Source organism: Malania oleifera, chromosome 3 (genome assembly GCF_029873635.1).
Source record: "Malania oleifera isolate guangnan ecotype guangnan chromosome 3, ASM2987363v1, whole genome shotgun sequence".
Classification (NCBI taxonomy): Eukaryota; Viridiplantae; Streptophyta; class Magnoliopsida; order Santalales; family Ximeniaceae; genus Malania; species Malania oleifera.
Genome location: NC_080419.1, coordinates 1,606,390 through 1,626,700, shown reverse-complemented (window position 1 = coordinate 1,626,700; position 20,311 = coordinate 1,606,390). Strand labels below are relative to the sequence as shown.

General features: G+C 36.6%; 1 protein-coding gene across 2 annotated transcripts; it reads right to left on the bottom strand.

Moving 5' to 3' along the window:
- Positions 1–8,643: 8,643 nt before the first annotated feature.
- LOC131151694 (DEAD-box ATP-dependent RNA helicase 46) lies at positions 8,644–19,586 on the bottom strand. 2 transcript variants are annotated; one of them, XM_058103042.1, is made up of 8 exons: positions 19,250–19,586; positions 17,292–18,490; positions 15,606–15,824; positions 13,412–13,480; positions 12,587–12,856; positions 12,152–12,502; positions 10,266–10,543; positions 8,644–10,105 (listed from the first exon to the last, which is right to left on the bottom strand). In XM_058103042.1, the coding sequence occupies exons 2-8, from the start codon at positions 18,471–18,473 to the stop codon at positions 9,076–9,078; spliced, it is 3,399 nt and encodes a 1,132-aa protein (XP_057959025.1). In that variant the 5' UTR covers positions 18,474–18,490; positions 19,250–19,586; the 3' UTR covers positions 8,644–9,075. The 2 variants fall into 2 exon arrangements, with proteins under 2 accessions (XP_057959025.1, XP_057959026.1); XM_058103043.1 differs by having other exon boundaries at positions 15,618–15,824.
- Between the last annotated feature and the right edge of the window lie 725 nt (positions 19,587–20,311).

Here is a 20,311-nt window from a genome sequence, read left to right as displayed (position 1 = left end):
TTTATCGATCAGTGTATGTGAATATAGTACTCGAGTATTTTCTATTGAATATATTTATTGTTTCCGCTGTGTGAATGGTATCAGAGACGTGTGTCGGTCTCTTAACGCACTGGGCCCCGCGTGGCGGGTCTGGGATGTTACAATTAGAACTTTTAATGTGTACATCCATGCTTGTATTTAGAAGAATTTTAATATGTACAAAAATGATTTTATTGTATCGGTTGGGCTCATCCCATTAATTGAACTGGAGAATCTTAGCCCCGTAAGTGTGACCAGTTGAGTTCGACTCGAAATTTGAATTGGCAAATCTCAGCCCCGTAAGTGAGACAAGTTGGGCTTAGCCTTATAATTGAGTTGGGTTTTTCCTCGCCTTGTAAGGAGAGGATGTAAACGACTTCTGCTCCACCCATTTAAGTGAGTAGTGATAGTGTAATCCTTGAGGGGTATGCCCAAAGCGGGGACATAGGCTGGTTTGGCCGAACCTCGATAACAAATATCATGTGTTGCTCTCTCCTTATCTCATTTAACTTATGCACTTTAAATTTAGCATGTGTATGCTTCTTCACTTATGGTTATATTGAATTGCATGCACACAATCATTTTAAATGAGATGCACATATATGTCTACACATTTATTATTCAGTTTTTACATACACAACCATAATTAAAATGAGATATGATATGTGGTCAATCGACGTAAATGTTTAATTTAGTTAAAAAATTTTTAAAACCCAATTCACCCCCCTCTTGGGATCACACCAATTCCAACAATTTGTACTGCAATTGTAACGACGTGCTAAAATTCTATATATTTATATATTAAGTTAAACTGCGCTGATAACTCTGGATAGAATAAAACATCAACTTAAGCAAGGAGAAGCTGAAGTCAAGTATCCACAATCATATTCATATACAATACAATACCAGAGTGCTAAATACTCCCAAAATATAAATTAATAACTGAAGTAGAGCTACACAAAAATACCTTCTTTCCCAAAAATGCTCAACCTTCTGACAGGGTAGCACTGTAGCCCCTCTATCTGTGAGCTCGATATGCTCGCCTCGTTGGATCACTTAAAAAATATAAGTTTAATGGGATGAGGCAACGCTCAGTAAGAAGAAACATGCTATTACTAGTGTGACGACCTGCTTAATTTTCATATTTTTTTTATAATAAATATAATAAAATCAATATCACCAATCTCAGCAGATCATAATCCACCTGGACCCATGGGTACCAGGGATACATCAGAAATACATCACGGAAGTCTATGCAGCAGGAAACATACATCACAAACACCTCATTATACCATACATCATAATACCAAAGTTACTACAATCACTATATACATATATACACAACACTCAACCCAAAAAGATGTCTTAGGGCCATTTCCACAAAATATATCCGACCCTATCAAAATACTTACCCTTCTGGAAGGGCAGATCTACCGTACTAGATCAGCGGGGCTTTACTCGCTCTCCTATCAAGGGCTCCTAAAAAGTTTATAAATTTTGGGGTGAGACACCTCTCAGTAAAGGAAATAAACTAATACCAATGTGTGGCAACATAAGTATTTCGTGTTATACATATACCATACAGAACATATTCAGTAATTGTTTTGTCAAAATCTGGGAAAACATATATATATCATCAAAACATGACAGAATATACTGCATTTTCATAAACATATTTCATCTCATATAATAATAATAATACAAAAACATTCCTGGTGGGTTAGTTGGCTGTTGTCATGTATTACCCCCACATGACTGGGATGTGTAGCCCGAAGGCGGGACCTAACAATGGTTGGCCGACCACTGCCAAGTCAAAAGTACAGTCTATAAGTTTGATGGGTCTGCTTGACCTGGTCCGTACACCAGGGGCTCTTAAAAACCACATCGACCATCCAATCTCATACCACTTCGTACAGCGGCGTTAATAAAGATATCATGATCATAATGACCAGGGACACATAGCAACGATACCATGCAAGTGTTAGCCTAGACCAAGCCAACCAGGTTCTGATATCATATAACATATACTGAAACTGTGATACATGGATATTTCATATCATTAATTATCAAATCAATCATATCATTTTGCATATATATGTATATCATAAAAATCATCGGCCTATACGCCAATATTACACATTTTACCATAGCTCGGCCCATACGTTGGCAAATCATATCATAGCACAGCCCGTACATTGGGAAATCACATCCATAGCTAGGCTCGTACGCCAGCAAATCATATCATAGCACAACCCATACGCTGGCAAATAACATCCATAGTTCGACCCGTACGCCGAAAAATCATATACATAACTCAACTCGTACGCTAGCAAATCATACACATAGCTTGGCCTGTACGCCGGAATATATATATAAAAATCTCAGCTAATACGCCAGTTTTCTATTATAAAATCCGTATCATAATCACATTTCCAGAAAACATTATTTCATAACAATTTCTACTCATGCCACGCTAACAGGTTTTCCGCATATTCAACATACCATCATTTTCAACAGTATTTTTCCAAATATAAATCATATATATATGAACATATTTACTTTTCTGAAATCAAATGCTATATATATATATACATTTTCTCAAAAAGAACTAGCTTAGTTTATCCCCTTACTTGATTCTTGAAAAGCTCTTAAGAAAATCTGCCTCGCACCCGTAGGGTTCCCCATTCAACACCTTGAAAACAACATTTCCCATAACTAAAGCTCAGTATTTCTATGCGTACTACGCTTTCTACAACTATCAAAAATCCAAATATTGAATTGAAAGTCTTACCCTGGATTTGGGATGGTTTCTAACTCAGCCCCACCAACAATTCGCTCCGGCAGATTTGTAGAGAACTTTCCTAGGAGCATCATGGTGGCTTCAGATCGTCGAACCGGCAAAAATTCAGGCCGAAATTGAAGAGAGAAGGAAGAGGAACCAAAGGGTAAGAGAGAGAGAAGTTCTGCGCAAGAAATTTCGGCCAAAAATGATTTTTAGGCCGATTTAAACTGTGGCCTTCGTCGATGAGCCACGTCACCTCGTCGACGAGGTCAGGAGAAAATTTTTCGACGAACTCTCCCCTTCATCGACGAAATTCAGAAACCCCAAAGTCATCCCCTCGGTATTTCCTCATCGACGAGCCACGTCACCTCATTGACGAGTTTTGTAGAAAGTTCGTCGACGAAGTCCAACCCTCGTTGACGAGCTCTTATTATACCCTCTTGGATGAGTCTCCTGTATTCGTCGACGAGGAGCTGAAAAATTCTTCGGGATTTATCCTTTCCAAAAGCGTTCGTCGATGAAGTCGACTGCCTTCTTCTATTTCTGATTTCCATTTCCCTTTTTCTTCAGGTCGTTACAACTAGGGTGTAGCAAGTGAGTCATATACTTGAAAAATATGATCTAAACAAAATAATACCATATGTAACAAAACTGAGAAAACCTGTATACCTGTTATCATATAAAACATGCTTACGTAACTTAACATAAACCGATTATTCAAAATGTTCTATTTATAATACTAATAATACTTATAAGTGTAACTGTCGTCTGTAAATCTGATCATAATATATAAAAATAATAACTATGAAAATTCTCTAGATGGATAACTGAAGTCATGAATTAACCCCTCATGACAGGGTTGTGCAGCTCAAAGGTGGGACCTAACCTGGCTAGCCGACCAGGGTAAGTCAACTGAACTCCGACAGTCAGATCGGTCCCCTTAACCCATATCTGATAGGGAGCATGTCCACAATATAGGCACGATCGACTTCTGAATACCACCTATTATCTGAATAGGGGTTGCACTCTAAACTGAATATAGCTAAGGTACCGTGCTCTACTGCTGAATATGATCCATCAGGGTCTGATACTATATACGTAACTGATATTTCTAAAATAAAATACTGTTTTTACCATGATTCTGTAATATCTAAAATAACCATAACATCATATAAATTGCTTTGTGAACTGTAATAACTAAGTTTCTGAGATATTTGCTTAACTGAATAACTGAAATATCTGATTCACTGTATGAACTGAATGTTATGTTTTTGAAATAGGTATATCATAATAATATGAAAATACTGTATAATATAAGTTTCTGTGCGTATGCTGAAAATCATGATATTCTAAAAATTATGGAAACCTTGTACTGAGCTAATACTAACTCATGCCACACAATTAAATATCAACGTTGTCAGGCTCTGAACTGCATAAATAATCTGAATAATAATTTGATGAAAACATATAATTTATACTGAATCATAATAGGTTTGCCTAGTATAGCATATTTTTCTTACCTGATTCCTGCTAAAATCCCCTACTGTGACGGGTCCTACACCCGCTAGGCTCCCCACTCAATACCCTGAAAATCAAATATTCTAGAACAAAATATCACTATTTCCTTGCGTATTACATTTCCTACAACTACTAGAAAGTCAAACTTTGACAAAAAAACCTTACCCTAAATCTGGGATGAAATTTAATTCCATCCCACCGACGATCCGCTCCAACAGACCTAGGAAGAACTTTCCTAGGAGCGTCGTGTGGCCTCAGATCGTCGATCCAGCAAACGACAGGGCCGAAATCGAAGAGAGAAGGAAGAGGAACCGTAGGGAGAGAGAGAGAGAGAGAATTTTGCTGAAAATTTCTATGTAAAATCTGAATTTAACACTATTTATACTACGGCCTTCGTTGACGAGCCACGTCATCTCATCGATGAGGTCACGAAGAAGGTTCGTCGACGAACACCATCTCCTCGTCGACAAATTTCAGAATTTAGAAAACATTCTCTCGGTATCTTCTCGTCAACGAAACATACCCTCGTTGACGAGACCCTATGTTATCCTCGTCGACGAATCCCCTGTATTCGTCAACGATTCCTTGATTAAATTCTTGGGTTATTACACTCAAAGTGCAACGTTGTCGACAAAGCTTGCTGCTTCCTTCTGTTTTCGTTTCCATTTCCCTCCCTCTTTATTATTTAAATACCATTATTCTTCGGGTCATTACAGTAATGTCTCGTGGATGTACCTCAATATTAGAGGGAATCACGTTAAATTTCTTGTATCTCATTTTTATTTATTATTTACATTACACCATTGATTTATTTGTAGGAATCATTTATATATAATTTTTCCCAACACCCACAATAGCATAATAAAAATGTCACTCTTCAGTTTTAGTTAACCATTTTTCGCTCCCCACAAAAAAAAAATACAAATATATTCATTTTAAGTTTCACATTTTGCTTATTTTTACTTATTAGAAATAAAGTGAATTTTCTATAATAAAAAAAAAATAAGGAAAAATTAAGACAACAATTATATATAGAGAGAGTTTTTTTTGTTGAAAAATACTTTCATCTAATCAAATTTAATCATACACCATTAAAAATACATCAACACTAACTGATAAATCTAATGAATAGAAATTTCAATTCACTAAAAAATTCGAACCCAATCAAATTATTTTAAATAATTGCCTAGAATTTAGTTAATTATTTATAATTAATAGTTTTTGGCCCAATATATGATGATTAATTGAATCAAATTGTTAGATTAAATTTAAAATTATAAGTATTACTAATTAATATTTTGTTTTTAAAATTTTTACTGATATTAAAATAAATTTTTATTTTTGATAGTATTTAATAGAAAAGAAAAATATAAGGGAAAATGAGTTTCTTTTTTATTTTATTTTTTTCTTTTCTTTTCCCACATAAAATCCTTGATCTAAATGGACCCTAGGTGAAATCAATTTGAAAAGTGTAAATTTAATGAATTTCTTTTTAGTTATTATAGGGTTTATATTGGACTTGTGCTAAATAATGGTATGTAACTTATAGTTCATTTCATAATTTTTTTACTTCCCTATCCGAATTTAAACCTCAAAATTCCAACATAAGGTATAACAATTTAAAGATATCTCTCTTGAAAAATATTTACGTTGTGTTTGGTAACATGAATTTTGAATCTTAAATTTGAATTTTGATGGATTTAAATAAATTTTAATATAATTTTGTATTACATCTTATTCAAATTCAATATAAATTCAAATCAAATGTCTCCCCAAACATAGGATTAATGGAATATTTATACTTAGTGAAAAAACATTGACAAAGGTTTTAGCAACAATAGCCGCATGAATGTCCTAGTGTTTATAAATGTAGAAAATTAAAAGAAAACATTGAAAAAACAAGAACATTAATGACAATTTAAATGACTTGGTAGTTGTGTTTTGGAGAGCTTATATGAAAATCAATACTATACCACTATTCCTACTAGTGTTTTACATGTTGGGGCATGAAAACTATGTTTGGATCAATAAAGAAAAGAAGAAAAGAAAAGAAAACTTTATTTCCATTATATATATAATAAAAATTTTATTAAAAATACAAATTTATTTTTAATATAATTAAAAATTAAGAAAAATAAATATTAAACATGCATATATGAAATCAAAAAAATGTTCTACACATATTTTTAATTTTTTAAATAAGTAAACATGAACTTGCAATAATAAAAGCATAAAAAAGCCAACCAATGTGCCGAATGTCAAGGAAAAAAAAATTGCCTTCACAATTGAAGAAAAGAGCTATTTTTCTTATATTCTCATTTTCTTTTCTTAATATTTTCTTGATAGGATTGTTAATAATTCACTTGTGAATTTGTCTTACATCAAAAGAATTGAATAAATGATAGGTGCTTATATGCATGATAGTACTCAAAACTTCAAAGGCTAAACTTGTAGCACAAATTGTTGCTCATTCTTGTATATCAAGTACATGCGAAAAACTCCCCCACATTGTAGTATTAAAAGTCTAAAACTTATTTTCTTGACATGTTAATAGTTAGATGACCAAGTGTGTGACCAAAGTCGATAAAGATCATGTGGACCTAGTTGATGGATCTGACTAGGATCAAGATGTGGAAAGTAAGTCAATAGAAATCATCTAAACCTAAGAAATGGATCCAACTAGAGTCAAGATATAGGAAGTCAGTAAAGATCATCTAGACCTAGTAAATGAATTCGACTAGGGCAAGATGTGGGAAGTATAATTGATTCGAGGACAAGTGGAATGCAATCTAATTGATGTACTTGTAGACCCGTGAAAGAGAAGTAGTGGTTCTTAATTGATCGCATGCATAACATAAATGAAATGATCGAGAATGACTTCCAAGCAAAGGGGACATTGTAGGAAACTTAACTTTTAAACTCGACTCCCATTAATAATAATAATAATAATAATAATAATAATAATTAAGTAAATGATAGATGCTTATATACATGAATGACTCGAAAATTGAACGCTTAAGTTTTTGAGTAAAGTAAATGCTCAGAATTATGTATAACAAAGCCTATGTGAAGACTCCCAATCGTATTGTGGACAAATAGGAAATTAAGGAAATAACTAAAGAACTGGGCAAATTGTGAGGCCGAATCTGAAATTGTGAGGAGGAATTGTGGGGAGGAAAACAGTTCTGGCATGGTAACTTAAAAATCTTGTTCGTCTTTTATCAAATACTTTTAAAATTATATATACATTTTTCTTTTCTCAATGTATTTAGGATTCGTTTGGAACAAGGATTTTATTTGAGAAAAGTAAAGAAAAATAAGAAAAAAATTTATTTTTCAGTATATTTTCCTTTTATATAAAATACTACTAAAAATTAAAGTTTGTTTTAATACTAATAAAAATTAAGAAAATTCAATTATTAATGATTTGTAAAATTAAAATTTTATTTATGAATTTGATATATTTTTCTTTTTCTTTCTCAATTTCTTTAATAACCAAATATAAAAATACAAATTCCTCCATACTTTCCTTTCATTTCTTTAACATTTTTCAAGTTCTAAATTGAGCCTTATGTTCCATTTGGAATTCAAAAAATGTTAGGAAATGAAAAGTAAAATATTAAAGAATCCAAATTTTTATGTTTAATTATCAACAAAAGTAAGAGAGAAGATGAAAAATATATTAAATTCATAAACAAAATTTCAATTTTACACAACATTATTATTTAATATTTCTTAATTTCTAGTCATTAAAATAAACTTTCATTTCTCATAGAATTTAATATAATAAATAAATAAATAAATTTTCTCCTTCTTTTCCTTTCTTTTCTTTCATTCTTAAAAGTTTCAAACAACGACCTAGGGTCCAAACTTACTTGAGCTGTGCCCCAGGGTTAAGGAGCAAGCCTAGGAGTTCTAAACTTCTGTTTTCCCAAAAGCTAGGTATGTGACAATAAATAGGCATATGGCCCCCTTTGTCCCTTAGTTTACCCCATGTCTAGCTCTGCGGTTGTACGCATCAATGTGCCAAGCAGAATACACCTACCACCCATTGTCAATGAAGGGTAGGAGTCAATTCATATGCAGAAATTAATGAACAGTACAGGATCTCAGCAAGGTTTCTCTTTCTCACCCTGAAGTAGCCTAACACGACCTTAAAATTACCAATTTTGAAACCAATCCACCCACCCCAAAGGAACCAAGAAAATGTCGATCTGTTCTTTGTATGGGAGTTAAAAACAAGAAGATTTGAGCAAAAACTACAAATTTAAGAAGATTTCACATTACAATGTCTCTTCCCCTCCCCCCCCCCCCAAAAACAATCATTAGAGATAATAATATTAACTTTCAAACTGTGTTTCTTTCTCAAAAATAGGATAAATAAGGGAGTTCAAAGGGCAAGAGGCATCACCAGACACCAACCTCTCAACACCAACCTGATAATGAAAAAGCCCTCTCCAGAGAAAAGGGAAAAAGTGCTTGGAAGCTACACTACCATCCAACCTACAGGAAAAGAATTTGAGTGTATTTTTACCCTCTCGCACACTCATCCAGTCAGCTCAATACTCGACCAAGCTGCTCTGCAATTCCAGTTCAAACTCACCCCCGTCGTCCAAAACATTTCTTGCTGCAAACAGAATTGCCAAAGCAACCCTTTCTCAACACAGGGTAGACCAGTATCGTAAGGGTGAAAAATATAGAGATCGTACTTAAAGAAATCGTCATCTGCACTGGACCCTAAACTTCAGCCTGTGGGGTTAGTGATGAGGGTCTCCTGGAGCCTGAGGTTGCACCGGTTCAGTAGTTTCAACTATCGTTGGCTGCACTGCAGGCTCAGAACCTGTAAATGCATTGCTCCGAGTAAGGGCAGACATTGGAGACATCTTTGCTTCAGGAGGAGCCTCAAATTCTTGCACAGTGAGGTCTTTCTTAACATCTTGTTCGCGCGGCCTCTCATGTCGATCATAGCTGCGACTGTGACTGTGGCTACGGCTGCGACTGTAGCTACGACTAGAGCTAGGACTACGGCTACGGGACCGGCTCCGCCTCCAGCTACGGCTCCTGCTCCTGCTCCGGCTCCGGCTCCGGCTCCGGCTCCAACTCCGACTTCTGCTTCTACTTCTGCTATAACCCCATGTACGAACCCTTTCTGGGCTAGAGCTATAGCTTCTGCCCCTACTCCTATCTGGAAAGTCTCTCCTGTTATCAAAACGGCTCCGTCCACGCCCACGACCACGCCCATCCATTGTGTTGTAGCGATCATGTGGCCCGCGTTCATTTCTGCTCCAACCAACATGACTGCCACCAGGGCTGCCAAATCCCCGCCCCCTGTTTCCACGCCCAGGAAAGAAGTCATTTCTTGCACCATGGCCCCCAGAAGGACCATCCCTTCCGCTGCCACGACCACCAAAGCCACCATCTCTGAAGCCACCAGCACGGCCACCAAAGTTACCATCCCTCATGCTACCACGGCCACCAAAGCCACCATCTCTCATGCCACTGCGGCCTCCAGAATCCCAACGCCCACCGCTGCCGCCAGAATCAAAACGATTAATCCCACCCCGATCCTTGCCAAAAGGAGGCCCACCACGCAAAGCCATCTCTCGCACCTCAGGAGGCACGTGCTGGTTAGCCCCTTCCAGAACTTTTATCAAATCAGCAGCATATTTCCAGTCCTGATCTGAGAAAAATGTATATGACACTCCTGTAGCCCCAGCCCTTCCAGTTCTTCCAATTCGGTGAACATAATCCTCAATCCCAGTCGGAAAGTCATAGTTTATTACCACTCTGCAAAGAGCAAATACAAAATTAGTATCATACTGTAAGATTGCTATTAATTTTCAATGAATAAAACATAATTGAGGCCAAAAAATCATGCCATCTTTCATTTATAATGGCATGTTCTCTATAAAAAAAAAAAAGAAAAAAGAAGAAGATAGGAACTGACCTTATGTCTTTTATGTCAAGCCCCCGGGCAGCAACATCGGTGGCAACTAAAATTGGGGACTTGCCACTTCGAAACTGATTCAGAACCCAGTCTCTCTCACCTTGAGATTTGTCTCCATGAATTACAGCAGCCCCAAAGTTACGCCCTATACTGCGTGCTAGCTGGTCACACAACCTTTTTGTGGAACAGAAAATAATAACTTTAGAGCCACGTTCTTGGGCTCTAAGAATCTGCTCCAAGCGCTTCTGCTTCCCCATTTGCGACACTACTTCAACATACTGCAGGATCATAGGAGATCTCAAATATCAAAAAAAAAAAAAAATGGGGGGGGGGCGTGGGGGACCGAAAAATTTCAACACCAAGTGCAAAAGACCCGCAATATTTCTAGAGTAAGCATGATGTACGTTGTCTAATTTTCATGCTTAAGAGAGACTGTTTCTGTTACTTGAACCTCCAACCTTTTTAAGTTTTGCATGTAACACCCTTACAATTGGATCAAGAGATACCCCCTAAAGAAAGGAGTCATAGAGAGAGGAAAATACAGAGATATTTCAATGTACAAATGTGGCTGTAAAAATTCAACAAAATCACAAAATGATAAACCAGCAAAATATGAGCAGTTTGAGTAAGTACTTCACAGCACAATGGCCAGGCTAAACTTTGAAATTGTGTTTGGGAAAATATAGTTCAAACCTTCTATTTGAGAATAAAGGATAAGGAGAAAACACTACAAATTTGTTTTGAGGTTTTTGAACACTGAACAAATCAAAATCCAAGGTCTCAAGACTAAAAAGTCAAAATCTATACCCCAAACACGGCATAAAGGTATGTAAAGGCAACAGCTCGACTACGAAAGACTGATGTACTCAAAAAACCTGCAGCCTCTGGTTCAATTCCCTCTTATTCATGCAAAATATTTACAATTTGAATAAAGTATATCACCGAAACTGAAGCGGCCATCCCAAAAACATTATTGCAAACAAACAAATTTCCCCAATATGTGTTTCACAAGCATTAATACCATCTAAATGCACAATGAGCATAAAGGGACCTCAAAATATGACCATAAAACTTCAGCAACTACAAGAATCTAAGTTGGCATTACCAATCAGCACTCAAACTTTATTCCAGTCATTTTATTGCGTTGCAAACATGACTGCATGTGCGCATGCTTGCAAGTCAAAGCTTCAAATGCCAGACCTTCAGGAAATCAGTGAATGATAAAAGCTATGCTAATGAATGATAAATGCTAAACAAACATTTCGTAAAATATTTAACAATAAAAGATATTATAAAGGGTTATGATGTAGCAAATGCAACTTAATGCAGCATTCACAAACTAATTTATTGACTGATGCCATCATAATCATTCTCTGACACATCACCTCAATTTTTTCTTCTCCTCCCCTTTGCTATACCCCTTGTCCATATCCCCCTTCTGAACACTCAGAGATTACAAATGTGCACACGTGTCTACATGTATGTATCACCATGCATGCATGAATGTATAGTTGACTTGTTGTTTTGAAGATGGAGTTCATAATTTGAAACTGACATTTAAAGTAATATAAAATTACAAGACATGCAAGCAACAACTTCCAAACAAAGCCCCCCCCCCCCCACAACAACAAACAAGAGAAACCAAAGAGAATAGAAACAAGAAACAAATGTTCCTACTCTCAATCATCTTGGAAGATCCAAGAAACAAGGAAAATAAAATATAGTTTTTTAGGCAACAAAGGAAAATAAAATATGGCATAGTTAAATTCACTTAAAAACAATTCCATTTTAATTATAAATTGCTTACATTTAAAAGTCTCAGCTAGAGACAATAAAATCCAATGCATCTTTTGCTACCAACAATAGAAGATAAATTTCAAGTGTACCTGAGTAATAGACTTGTTTGCAGCCAGTTCATCAACATTACCAATGTTCACTTGTACAGGACTAACTAGAAGATCACTTGCTATTTTTCTCACTTCTTTAGGCCAAGTAGCAGTGTACATAAGAGTTTGCCTGTGTGGTGGTATCTCATTCACAATCTTACGGATCTGAGGTTCAAAACCCATATCAAGCATTCGATCCGCCTCATCAAGCACAAGGAGAGAAACTTGCCCAAACTCAATCTTCTTCATCTCAAGGATGTCATTCAACCGACCAGGAGTTGCCACAACGATATCTGCTCCACGGTCTAGTTCTTTTAGCTGAGGTCCCTTTGGAGCTCCGCCATACAAGCACTAAATCAATGAATATGATTAGTACAAGCTGGAAAAGAACATAATCTGATCAATATGATTATAATGGAAGAATTTAAGACCCACCGTGCAAGAGACTCTATAAGACCGACCAAACTTGATAACCTCCTCCTGTATTTGTGTCGCTAACTCCCGAGTTGGAGCCAAGACTAACACTGTGGGGCCATGTACAGGATTATTACGGCGTCGTCTAAGAAGAATGAAGGCAGGGATCAAATAACCCAACGTTTTCCCAGAACCTGTCTTTGCAATGGCCACTATATCCCTATTTTGCAAGGCAATAGGCCATGATTGTGCTTGAATAGGTGTAGGAGAAGAAAAACCGGCAAAATGTATCTGAAAACAAATAACATAGAATTACATACATAGAAACCTGGTGAAAATTAAATACAAATACGGAAACCTTCATCCCTTATTGAAAATGAAGTATAAAGAACAAAAAACAATAACTCAAAATTGTATAAGAATGGGGGAAAATAGCTAAAAACACACAAGTATGCGGTTGCTTACTGAAGCAACTCGAGGCAGCAAATGGGGGCAATAGACATAAGAGGAGGAGCTAATAAGCAAGAAATCCCAGTCACATCAGGTGTGATTCGGATGAAGGGGAACCACCCTTCTGGAAGATGACCAAGAAAGGCTCCAACTGTCCATTTTGCAGCCTCCAAAATCAGAATAGTTGTTGCATGTGTAAAAATGCGCATAGCAGAGCAGCGTACGACATATGCTCCTCCTCTGGAGCAGATATCGCACCTGCGACAAGTGAGAACTAATAAGTCTAAAGTATAAATTTTGTAAATAACAATAACACAATAAGAATGAAGTGGATCTGATATTGTGTAATCTAACCCTAAAGAGTGACATTAGATCACAAGTTCATGAGAAGCCTACCTCTCTTAGTATCTCTGGAGGGAACCCAGTGGCTTCAAAGGTCATGAAAGGAGCAGGAACATTGTCACCCTAAGCAATTTAATTCAAAAATCAGCACAAGCAAGTCACTACATGTCCAAATACACCACCCGGTCAAGAAGATATTAAAGCAGGAGGTCAGGCAAGAGGAAAGAAACATTACAGCATAATTATGTTAAACAAGAATTTTGCAAATCAAATACAACAATGTTTTAAGGCATAAAAACTTCAGATACTTGCCACATATTATGTACTAGGAAAAATAAAAGAATAATGACATGAGAAACCTTCAGATTGGAGTCTATCTTATTCAATCCTTCAAAATTGCTTTCATTTTCTAACAATATACAAATGCCTCTGCAAAGTAGCATAATTACAGGCAAATGTTTTTTTTGGGGGGGGTGCTGTTCAAAGGCCTGTCTTGCATAAATCTGGAAGAATGGAGATAAAAGTATTACATGGAGTTTGGATTGTATGCAACAAATGGGATTCAAACATCAAAAATACATATGAACTAGAAGTCCATGAGAGCACTATGTCTTTCATGCAATGACCCTGAGTCACCCATAACCATTCTTTTTCTAAAATAAAAATTAACAATTGAAGTGAAAATTAAATGATACATCGCAAACGAACAAAGATAACAGTGAAATCAAATGCTCATAGAAATTTGGGATGCAAAAGTATTCCACATCCTCTCTCTCTCTCCAGAGGTAAAAAAAAAAAGAAAGGGGGGCCGAGGGGGTAGAAAAAGAAATTTCATTACGATGATTATGAGATGCACAGCCCAGGATAAGGCATCCTCCTAAATCAGAAAAGCATATAGGGTTCCTCGAACAATGTGATATCTCACACCAGGTAAATCCTTTACCCTTCCCTTTCTTACTAAGACTAAAAAAAGGTAGAAGAGAATGAAATATCAAGACAGCAAACACATCAAACCCCTCTGGAAGTCTGAAAAACATATCCCTTTTAAAAACCTACAGGAGAAAGCCCAAAGGGATTTCATAAAACCAATTCTATCCAAAGGCCACTAAAACAAACCACAATCTCAATCCTATCTATAAAGTATAAACCCATAACAGAGGTCATAAAGTAAGAGAGCATTCATTGAAAATATGTGCATTACATTCAACTAAATGCCTTAAAATACAGGAAAAGATGGCAGAAAGCCATAATCTGTTTGTGAGCACAGAAAGCCTCTAACATCTCTGAGCAGACCCAATTCTCACCAAAAAGCACAAACAATCTATTTCACAACTTAAAAGCCACTAATCAATGCCGAAGGAATGGGAAATGAGTCTTGCCACTGCAAGCACATTAGCACAACCTCCTGGGCAAAGACTAGTAGGATCTCCAACTGGGCTGGAAATTGTCCGTGTAAAAACTAATTAAATAAATAAACTAGCTTTAGAATGAATTAGCAAAAGGAAAATACATAGGGGTAACGACTTAAAGGGGCAAGAAAAGATCTCAAAGCCATCCTAGGTCTAATTTCTATAATTCCCCCTAGATGAAAGCTGAAAAAGTATCCAAGAAACTTAGCAACAAAGAACAGTCAACAATCACACTATCTCTAATATTTCTTCAAAATTAAAAGTTGCAAGAAATAAAATCCCCTTCTATAATCATGAAATATGGACTACAAGCATTATGCAGCCAAAGAAGAGATCATAAAGACAAAGGAAACGCATAGAAAAAGAATTCCATACACACACACACACACATCCTCTCAAAAAGACGCTTCTCATGATGATAAGCAATAGGTAACAAGAAATTCCCACCCTCCCTCCTTTGACCAACGGGTCCTCAAACCAACCTGTCCCAAATAGATGAAAGATCAGCAGTCCACTTTATGCTTAGTAGAAAAGGGAAATGAAAAGAAGAAGTCAGCAATGAACTTCTACGAACTCTCATGGGTATTTCTACCACCACTATTAGCACCCAATCCATTCTATTGCAAACCAAATTCCTTTCAATAACCTTATGCTGAAGGGAATCAAACTTCAAGGGGATCTCCAGAACCACTTACCCAATGGAGAAATTATTTTACTTTTTAGACAACAAATAACCCAAACCAAGAACCCCTACTCTTTGACTTAAAAAAAGTAAGCAGACGTATGTTCATCAATATGTACAAGTACAAACAGAGTTCTAAGACAATTAAAATACAAACCGTTGCCGTAACTTCATTTTGTTGACGATAAACGTCAACAGGTGAGAGATTAGCAGCATCTGAAGATCCAAAAACTGTTGGAGGCTGCCTCATATTAGAAAATGCAGGACCACCAGTTGCATGATTATACATGTTATGCATGTTAGGCCCAGGTGGAGCATTCAATCCACCAGCATGAACAGGAGTGGCATTTTGAAGTGGAACACCCATCCTTGTATCCTATAGGAATAGCAAGTACTCCATTAATGATTGCCCAAATTTCATAAGACAAACAAATTTCAATGTGTATAAAATAAATAAAAGAGAAAAAAAAATAATATTAGAGAAAACAAAAGCACTCAACAAAAGGCTAGAGTTAAACTTTGTACTTCTGAATGCATAACACTTTCCTTTATTCCCCTTCAGACAAATATAATTATATAAGTATAATTATAATTACCCCATTGCTATCGAAAGATATCAGATCACATGGAATGATAGAACGGAGAAGATATCTGACTACCATTCTTGGTTACATAACACATCACAGCATCCTCTTGAAGATTCAATTCAGAAAAGGAGCAAAATTAATTTACGCTGTTTTTTTTTACCAGTTTGTGGCTAACATGGCCCTTCCTTGGGCATTTTACCCACTTCTGGATCACTGTCCCCATAAAGTTTGAAAAAGTTAATTGGAACATTCCCATTTTGGATGGTCCTTAATTCAAACATCATTTGACCAGTATTGGTACCTAGCTTTTTGAATAACCTAGCAAAAGAACCAGTGAAGAATCAATCAAGCGTAATTTTGACAGTAGCTTTTTTTGTAAACCTGAACCAATGAGGCTTGAAGGTGTTCTCAAGGATCAACATGATACAATCCTTGATTACTCAAGACCACTGGATAACATATCTTCCATCCAGAAAGGGAGTTTGGTTCTTCTAGAAAGGCTATGGGATTATTCTTAGATGGATCTTTCAAGTGAAATGATTGAGGGAGAATCTACTATTGGTTGGGTCAACACGAGACTTTAGTTTGCATTTCACATATTCATCCTAAAGATTAAGAACTCATACGCCACTCCTCTAGAGGTTGCTAAAATGAGGAAGATGATTATCTATCTTTTAGAGGGGCCATCAATTTCAAACACACCTCAAAGGCCAATTATTTGTACAGAATTGTTGGTTTAGAACATCTTCTTTTTCTGCTTCTTTATACTCTTACAACAGTTTCTGTTTCCTATGATTGGGTGCTTACTTTTCTTTTTATAAAATAAAAAAGAGTTTTTTGTCCCAAAAATAAATAAAAATCAAGAAAAGATCACGTCCCAGTACCACAATGATATAAACCAACTTGCATATGTTTATAGCTTGATCCAACCCCTTAACAAATTAACATTAAGAATTGAGATCGACAGAATGAGTACTCAAATTGCAAATTCCCCACTACTTGAGATTGGCAAAAGAATTCTCTTGATCCTGCCCCTTAACAAATTAATATTGAGAATTGAGATTGACGGAATGAGTACTCATATTGCAAATTCCCCACTACTTGAGATTGGCGAAGAATTCTCTATTCCATCAGTATATCTTGTAAGTTCTAACTTCCAATTCATTAGCAACTACTATCAAAATCAGGTATAACATCAGGAACAAATACCAAAAGTAGAACGAAATTTTGATAGACATGCATAAAATGTAAAATACCTGCTGATTTCTCGCCATCGGTATTGCTGCAAGCTTGGGCTGCTGAGGAGCCATAACTGGGCCTTCCTTGTTTGTGTTGTAGTAGTATTCATTCCCACCTCTTCCATGTAGATTGTCCTCATAACCTGTTTTAAATGCAGCAGGGGGCACTGTTGGCTGCTGACTTTGCATCATTGCTGGGCCGACCTGATTCTGAAACCTGGGACCATGTTGCTGAGGAACCAACTCAGTCCTAGTTTGCTGCAGTGGAGCTGATGAAGTAGGATGCTGCAAATTGACTGATGAGCCACTAAACTGCTGGGCCTGACCGGACTGAACCCCCATTTGTGCCATCTGAATGGAATTTGTTCCAGTAGGCAAGTTCTGCACAGACGAGGCGCCAGATTGTTGGACCTGCGATGGAGAAAACCCAATTCGTTTTCCTTGTTGAAGATCAATTTCCTCCCTTTGCACAAATCCTGATTTGTGCTCTTGCTGATGGGGAAACTGCTGCAGTTGTGCAATATGTGGACTCTGTTGCTGCATTGCTTGAGGCCCCTGGGGAAGCATTGATTGCTGATATGCAATATACTGCATCTGCTGATGTGAAAATTGATGCCCCTGTGAGTGTGTCAATTGCTGTGGCATTTGCTGCACTGGCTGCAATGGCATTTGCGGCCCCATCTGTTGTGGTAATTGCTGATTGATCAGGTGAGGCATTTGCTGCCCTGGATGCTGCAACATTTGTGGCCCAAGCTGCTGTGGAGTTAGCTGCCCTGGCTGTAACACAGATTGTCCCAATTGAGGACTTTGTTGTTGCCCAGTTTGTGGCATTTGAGTATGCTGTTGCTGAGGAACAGAAGCCCCCAGAGAACCCTGCTGCTGCGGAATTACTTGCCCATGATTTTGTGGGGTTTGCACCATTTGTGACGCCTGCTGACCTACCACGCCATTTGGTTGCACTTGCTGGGCTGACGGTACCGAAGCCAGCTTCGGTGTTGACACAGCAGGTGGTGGACCAGGTGGCAAAGGAGGTGGTAAAGCAGCTGGCTTTTCATACTGGGTAATGTTTGTTTCAGGATTCCAGTAGTATAAGAGGCCTGTGCTTCCATCAATCAACCCCTTCCAAGGTTTTGGAAGACTGGGATCATCCGGCGCGTAACGAGGCCCAAGGGAAGTAGGAGCAGGCTCTGCAGTAGCCATGTACCCGGGTCGCTAATCTACAACCAGGTGTAAAGAAAACAAAGAATTAACACCGCAAACTCTAGTAGGAAGCCCTGCTACCATTCCCCAGATTATGCAACATTTGATAAAACCAATTACCTATCAAATGAATGCTCCTGGCAAACTAGATGAAACAAGAGATACAACAACAAGAAGCCTTTATTTAGTCCCACTGGGTGGGATTGGCTATATATGAATCCTTTTTCGCCAATTCACCCAATCGAATGTCAAAATAGATAAAAATAGAGAAAAAAAAAATATTATAGAATGTCAAAAAGAGGGGAAGTAATCACTCTCCATTTTCTTGTTCAGAAACATTGCGAAAGGGGAGAAGAATATTTTCCAGGAAGATACTCTACACTCACAACTGAAAAATAAATAAATACATGAAGTTGCTGAGCCAATGAGCAACCTGAAGCAACCTTGTCTTGGGCTCCTCCAGCAAAGGAGCTTCGATCTTTCTCTTTCACAAATTTTTACCCATCTAATTCTTTGTTCTTCATTTCCTTCTCTTTTTTCTCTTTTTTTGTTCCCACTTGAATGCTTTTATGACCATATTATCTTTCGAAAACCCTAAAATAAAAATCAAGAACCAAAGAATGCCAAAGCAACAAATCCCAAACAAACTACAAAAACCCTAAAAAAATTGAAACATACAACGGTGTAAAGGAAACCATTTGATAAATGACTTAGACGAAAATCTACCAACGAAAGAAATATGCAAAGTAGCCAATTCAGAAAATTACATCGCTTACCTCGATAAGTAATCAAGCTCCCGCAGAGATCCCTCTATGTGTGTCTCTCCAAATGAACCAAACAATTTAGCATAAACCCTAAACCATTTTAGGAAAAAAAAATTGTCGAGTTCCAGCCTTCTTCCGCGACTCGAACTCGATCAGAATAACTGCGAATTTTTTCAGTAAAGCTTCCAAGCTAGGCGGGGTTAGGGTTCGAGGAGAAACTGTTGCCTGCGCCGGCAGTCCAGAGTTAGATGATGAACCAAAGCGAAACAAAATCGGGTCGTCCTTATATCGTTCGCGTTTTGCACCTTTCGCGTGTTGACACTTGCCTTTTTTCAAAAGAAAAAAAAAAGGTCGTGACCTAATTGCACAATTTTATTTTTTTATTTTTAAGCAAGCTACACGAAAATGAGAGGTGAAAAAACAGTGTGAGACTTGGAAGATGGAAAGATAAAACTAAATAAATAAATAAAAATAAAAAACTTTTTCTTGGTAAACAAAATCATAATTCAAATGGAATCTTGAGATTTGAAAATTTTAAATTATTCTATAAATAATGCAAATTAATAATTTTAGTACTTTTTAAATTATCATTTGTTCGATTCAAACATTTTATGTTTAAAATTTATGAATTATAGACATTTTAAATTTTAATTTTTTTATTCAAAGATGAATATTAATTATTTGATGATTTATAATGAAAATTTGTTTTATAGGTAGAATGAATTTGGTAATATGTTTTGTTTTTATGCAAATATAGGATTATGCAAACATAGATTATGCATTTGCTAATGATAATATGTATATTTTAAGAAACATTCACGTATACACAGGCACGCTTTATGCACATATATCACTAGGTTTTCACTCTTAACTTTTTTTTTTTTGGGTAGTGTTTATGTGTGCTTCATGTTCTTTCTTTCATGTTATTGTTTTTTTTTAACAAAAGTGTTCAAGATCCTTTAGACGGTCGATTAATCCACCAGGATAATAGACTCGTTCCTTTACTATTCTACACTTAAATACCAAGATATTATTTAAAATGAAATGTCGTAACCCAATATCGGATATCTCATA